The 6,905-nt window shown below is 40.4% G+C and overlaps 1 protein-coding gene across 2 annotated transcripts in view; it reads right to left on the bottom strand.

Moving 5' to 3' along the window:
* Window positions 1-1,067: 1,067 nt before the first annotated feature.
* The window catches only part of GAB1 (GRB2 associated binding protein 1), a 167,576-nt gene continuing 161,738 nt past the window's right edge, over window positions 1,068-6,905 (bottom strand). For both annotated transcript variants that reach the window (XM_082269549.1, XM_082269550.1), the window contains 3 exons: window positions 5,560-5,680; window positions 2,992-3,114; window positions 1,068-1,293 (listed from right to left, as the gene is read on the bottom strand). In XM_082269549.1, coding sequence (XP_082125675.1) covers window positions 1,135-1,293; window positions 2,992-3,114; window positions 5,560-5,680 — 403 coding nt within the window. In that variant the 3' untranslated portion in view covers window positions 1,068-1,134. The remainder of the gene's footprint in view (window positions 1,294-2,991; window positions 3,115-5,559; window positions 5,681-6,905) is intronic.

Here is a 6,905-nt window from a genome sequence, read left to right as displayed (position 1 = left end):
GTATTCTGCCTGCAGGGAAGGCTTCCTGCTGGTAAAATACAATAGCTCAATGGGAGTGATTCCCCATCAAGTGTGTAGGAAGAGGGAATTGGTTAAAAAAAAAAAAAAGAATCATGTATGGCCTGCCTTAGGAGATGCAGATGACGCTCTAAAGATTTGCCTACATGTCACTCAGAGCCTTTACCTGCAGATTTCAGCAGATACCTCTGAACTAGGAGGGCATATCAGGAATTCAGCTAGCATAGGATATCAGAGGAATGGTTACAAATATATTTTTAAATGTTACCCGTTTCATAGTCCTATAAAAACAATCTGTATTGCAGGTTTTGTGGTCCTTTAGTTACAGCAGTATAAAATGCACATCTATCCTCCACACTGCAATTTTTGGGGAGGGAAAGAATAAAATTACATTTAATTACACATTTTTGATTAAGGATATCCAACTATGTGATAATCACACAGGCTGTATAAAAAATCATTTTAAAAACAAGCACATGGTTCTGCAGTTTTGAAGACCAAGATAATACATTGAAATCAGCAATGAACATCCGACAATAAAAAAAAAAAAAAATAGTGATAATTCTGAAATCTAATTCATAATGGTCACACAAATTATCATAAAATAAAAAGAAAGCTTAAAAAAATCAATCAGATCATACAATAATTACACTTCTGTGTTTTGGTAATAGATGGCCATTGTTTTGCTACTATTCACTGCAATGCATTAGTGGCCAATCTATCATGTTAAAAATTCTTAAAGCTTTTAGTTGTATTAGTGTAGGAGATAAAACTAAAATGTTATCTGCGTTAATAAGCAAAATGTGTTAGCAACAAGAACCATTGTTTAAACCACAAAAAGTGCATAAAACATAGTAATACTACAAAGCATGGCTAAATGTGTTAAACAAATGGTCCTTGTCGGTTTCCCATGATAAAGTATGTACATTCTCATATGAGCGATAATAGATTCCACAGTGCACCAGTCTCCTTCTCACCAAGTCATCTGTAAGGTTCCTAGAGATGCAATTGTTAGACTTTATTGTTTTTTTTTTTCCAAAAAGAGACTTTATTGTACTTTGCACTGCTTCAGACATGGCTTGCTCGTCATGATGGAAGATTGTTCTTGCTAAAAACTCATTTGACACTCTTGGTTGGGGTTTCAGATTCAGTTGACTGTCTTTCATCAGTCCATGCTTTCCTGGTATTCGTCAAAGCGAGGGTTTTCTCTTTGTCAACTACAACGTAATCCACTTTCTCTTCTGCAGCACTACTCCCAGAGCCACTGCTCTTCTTCTGCAGTTTAGAAAAAAAAAAAAAAAAGATGTTAGCTACTAGTAACTAGAATAAACTGCAGCCTTTAGAATGCAAAAAATTAAGCAACTTTAAAAGGTTGTTTTTCTGACTCCTGTAAAAGCGTTATAAAAAAAGGTATGTAAGGCACCCTGTTGATCAATACACCAATGACAGGAGCAATTACAGCAAGTTAAGTTTAATTCTGGATATGTAAGCTAGCCCTTGTAATTTAGATGAACATTCAGCCATTACTGTTAAAGTGGGTTAGCTCTTCCTTTAGACTGTTGGGGTGGTCTTGTGGACAGCAGCAAGGGCAATGACAAGAGGGCAGAAAATGTCCCATTCATCACTGATATTTCAGTCAGGGAAGGCGGGTGGCTTGGGACCCTGTGCCAGCACTGTAATGCTACAATTACTTTCCCTTGTTCTGGCTATCTCTACATACAAACAATGTAAAATAATAGTAGAAAAATGATAAAAGACAGCGTTCTATAATGATCAAAAACCCAAAGGTTGTTGGCCTTGCTCTGGAGAAGTCCCTCAAAGCGCCATCAGTTGGCTGCAGGACATCCAGCTGAATCAGAAGAGTTCCATCGCAGAGCCTACCTTTGGATTTTTGGATATTGTATAACGGCTTTCAAATTTTCTTTGTCTGTGTTTGCAAAGCACACTACTTAGAGTTATAGCTCTTGTGGCTGTTGAGGAATATATTTAAATTAGTTTTTCTTTAAAATAATCCTGTACTAAGAGAAATGATGGGCTGCCACTGGTGACCTCCTTGGCAAAATGCAAGTAGCCTGGGTGCTGCAATTCTTTCAGGCACTGACCCGAAAAAACATTCAGATCAGAAAAGTCAGCATGAAGTCTTCATCTGCCTGTTTTGAGTCAGTGACTCAAAGTACTGTAGAAATTGGATAGGTATGACAGCCAGGAAACTGGTAAAGAAAAGAGATGTCAAGCATACTTTTTCACGATTGGTCTCCTTTTCTATATAAATGAAGTCTAGTACAGTTATAGCCATCCTAGAAAACCATATATTCAGTATGAGGTATAGTATGGAAATTTGTTTCCCTTCCTGTTTGTGAGCACAGAAAACTGGAGGGCACAAGAGCGAATGAGAAGATTTGCCATCATTACTTTCACCTGAGATGAGACTATTTTGGGTAAATCTATTACTTTGTAATGATTTTGCAATACCAGACTTTTAGTTCACTGGTTCAGGCTGCTGGTGGTGTAATGGTGTGGGGGATATTTTCTTGGCACACTTTGGGCCCCTTAGTATCAACTGAGCATTGCTTAAACCCCATGGCCAACCTGACTATTATTGCTGACCATGTCCATCCCTTTATGACTACAGTGTACCCATTTTCTGATGGCTACTTCCATAAGGATAATGCACAATGACACCATGTTTCCAACACCTTGTTGAATCTATGCCACGAAGAATTAAGGCAAAAGGGGCTCCAAACCATTACTAGAAAGGTGTACCTAATGAAGTGGCTGGTGAGTGTATATAATTTGGCACTTAACCTTAGCTTGATCATTTCATCCTTCATCTTTTACATTTAGGCAGAGATGCTGACTATACCAAAACCTGTAGGTATGGTTCTGAAATTAATTTTCACCTGAACATACACACATCGTACTGTATAACCTGTTCTAGATAACTACAGATATGTGTTCACTTATGTTGCTTACTTTTCTTGGAGGGGTTGATTTGCCAGAGTCCAAATCTAGATCTAAATATTCCACTTGCTTGTCTCCTTTAGGCTTCACCATGGGGCTATTTCCTCCATCAAGGCTGTTGCTTTCAAATAAACTCTGGAATTATGAAAAGTGAAGTAAAATTAGAACATCAGTACTAAAAAGCTGTAGTTGAAATGTACTTGAAATATTGTATATGTAAAACTCTAAATGAGGAACAATTTAGAAAACAAAGTGGGGCCCCTTTCCCCTTTCTTTCTAAAGTATTTACAGACCAATTAGAAAAGCAATATACAGTATTTTTACCAACTGGGAGAACCCCCAAAAATAACTGAAGAACCTCATTTGGGACCGTGACTTATGCTGGCCATACACGCACAGAATTTTGGCCGTTTGCAGACTGAACGATTATTCGTCAGTCGAAAGCGAATTGGCCACTAACTTACAGAATAAACTCTTTCACATAATCGTTTTCATGATCATAATGATCGTTCGATAACATGCACAATATGAGTCTGAATATTATTTTTGTTTAAATTTTACCATACACGTAACAACTTTTGTAGAAACAATAAAAGTTTTCGCTATGGATCCATCGACATTAGCCGGGCACACGATCGAAATCGTCGGTAAACTTGTGTTCACCAACGGCCCAATTTTCGAACGATCTTTCCTAAAACGACCATTTTCGGCCGAAATTCTGTACGTGTATGGACAGCATTATGCAGCACACTAAAAGGCATATTTACAAAAATATGAACTATATGAATGTTACATTCACTCCAAGTGAATCACTAATATTAAAACACATGCACTAGAAATGTACCCGAAAGTAGAAGTAAAAAGCAAAAAACACTCTTATTTTTGTCAGGTTTTTTTTTGCCATCTGTGTCCCATCGGGACGTTTCCCTTCACTTCCTGTCCTGTCCTAAAGCTAAAACTAGAAGGGAGGAGAAATCAAGACAAAGTGAGGGAATCCCTGGATGTCACCAAAACTAGTGTCCCCATAGATTTTCCCTCTAACTTACTTTTCTGGGGACAACCCAAAAGTGTAGGTATAAAATTTTTTTCAAATTAACCTGAGGGAAGGGCCATGGCCCTATATAGCACCCTGCAGCTAGCAAGGCGAAAGTCCACACAGGATCCAGTGCACAAAGTAACATTACAGGCAGCCTCTACGGTGTGGGGTCTGCTTATGGTTTCCAAGGTTTTACAGAGGTGGCACCAATCCAGATGCACCGCTTATATTGCATATATTGCATTAGCAGGCAGTGAAGAGTTGACTGAAGAATTCAAAAACTAGTTAAAAGAAAAACTAACCTGTGGGGCCACTGGATGTGTTGTATAAACTGTATGTAGCTGCAGCTACATACAGCATACGGCACTGTGTTCCGGGGTGCAAGCTGAGACTTCCTGCCTCATACCCTGAACACAGAACAGTCTACCGCAGCAGCACCTAGCCGCTCTGAGCATGCAATGTATTCTAGCAATGAATACAAAGCTTCCTCTGATTGGCCGAGTCAGAGAGGCAGGCTAATGATATCACAACCTCTAGAAAACATTGCTTGCTCTGAGCGCGGCAGTGGTAGACTCTTCTGTGTTCAGGGCATGAGACAGGAAGTCTCGGTTCGCACCCGCAACACAGTGCGGTATGCTGTATGTAGCCGCAGCAGCCTCACAGGTTAGTGAGGGACATTGTTCGTAAACTATGTGAAGTGTGTAGAAAAATTGAGTTCATCTTTAAGGCAAGAGTGTCAACGTGAAGAGGTACATCACTTTAGGACACTTAGAAAACTAGGCCCCTCCAAATACTTACTTGAGACCGATCTTGATCCAGCGCTGTGCCCTCTTTCTCCCCTCACAGTGAGAGCAGAGAGCTATTGGCTCCTGCTGCGGTCAATCAAATCCTGTGAACAGGGGGCAGGGGCCTAGCCACGCTGTGTGTGTCAATAGAGGCACATAGCCCAACTGGGGATCGAGCCCAAACATCTGCCCCCATTGAAAGTACTAGCTTTGGGGGCAGAAACAGAAGGGGAGGAGTGGAGAGCATTGGTGGGGGACCCCAGAAGAGGAGGTTCAGGGCAGCTCTGTGCAAAACCACTGCACAGAGCAGGCAAGTATAACATGTTTATTATTACAAAAAAACACAAACCCTTACAATCACTTTAAAGATCATAAGGTTTTATAGTGGATTTCAGTTTGTCTCTAACAGCAAAACATCTGCTGTATTTTTACAATATAATGCTGGTAGGCTGCCCAAATTTCTGCTATGCTCTGACAGGAGCCTCTGTTCCATAAGAATGTTTTACTTTATATTTTTCTGGATCTTTTTCTATGTCCCTCCACATGCTTGGAATTTGATCTGTAAACTGAATATGCTTTCTTTCCTTTGTTGCATCTGTTAAAAATCTCAAAAATACAATTATAAAAATAAATAAAAATAAATGCATATTACTACAGAAATAAAATGAAGGCTCCTTTTAAAATGCTTTCACTGCTCGCCCAGAACATATATACATATTAAACAACATATAAGTAATATTAAAATAAAACTGGACATACTGGACCATCAGATAGATTTGGATTCATTGGTACATAATTTTCTTCACTGTCCTGTGAATCACTGCTGGAAGCTGTGCTATGAACAGAATCTGGCCTGGGAGGCATGGGGAACCTGGAGGAACTAATAAACACATTAATTTACAAACATTGTGCATAATCTTATCACATGCAAAATCTTCATAGAATAAAATGTGGTCATTCATATTAAGTTAACATATTATTTACCAGTCGTCAATATTTTTAACACCTAAGCTTCAGGTAGTCTTTGTTCATCTCACAGGAATGTCTGGAGGCTGTAGCTGGATCCTGTGATTGTTTATAATAAGATTCTTCAGGTGGATTAGTAATTTATGCCTGCAATTTCATGCGGATCGGAAAAAATCCAAGCTGTGAGTAGCCCTACAAGCACCACCGCCTCCACCAAAGTCGATTTCAAAATCGATTGACCTGGGTGGTGACAGCATTCTATCAGGTGCGTGCCCAATTCGGCAGCACCATTGTCTTCAGGATACCATTCAGAAGAAAATACGGCAGCAGTGGAGACTCCGCCAACCATGCTGGTGGCGTGGATGAAGGAATCTGTTCAATTTTTCTCATTCAGCCTGCGAGCTGAATGACCATAATTTGAGCTGTGTGCGGTGACATTCAGACTGGTTTCACACCACTGCATTGCAACTTATCCTCTTCATCCCTTACTAAAGCATAGTCCTCAATAGTAGTTTTTTTCCCAATAAACCCAGCAGTGCTGACCAAGAAAACAAAAAAACTGACAGCTCAGGTTGGAGCCGCTTTACAATGTTAGTACAGCAATCTCCCCTGCTGTGCTATTGTGTTCCCACAGTAGGACACCCCCCCAAAACCACCAGAACACTGAGTGGTCAGCGATCTTAGCCATTGGCTGAGAGCGATGATTGGGAGCCGATTGGCAGACCTTTTTCAGTCATGCCCCATCGTCAGAAGCTGGCCGAACGGCTGCAGTACACACGGGACGAATGTCGGCTGGTTTCTATTCAACTGGCCAATTTGGCCCAACAAACGGCCCGTGTGGTAGCTTAACTACATTGCTGGCTGTGGGAGGCGGGGATGAAAGATGGAAGGTGAGCACACTAAATGCCAAGCTACCGTGCTTACATAAACAGCTGCAGCTGAAGAACTACACAGGGGCAGGGAGGGAACCAGTCTCCTCCAAGATAAGCAGAGGAATCTTGCAGGTCCCCAGGACAGGAAATAAGCCGATCAAACCCAGTAAACTGGTGCTTCGAAGGAACTGGCCACAAAATGTGTAAGGAGGATCTGATTGCAACATGCAGCACTAACAAAAGGTATACGATTCACTATTAAATAAT

Source organism: Pelophylax lessonae (assembly GCF_965119305.1).
Source record: "Pelophylax lessonae genome assembly, chromosome: 1".
NCBI lineage: Eukaryota > Metazoa > Chordata > Amphibia > Anura > Ranidae > Pelophylax > Pelophylax lessonae.
Note: the sequence above shows the minus strand (reverse complement) of the source record. Positions and strands in the feature narration are given on the sequence as shown.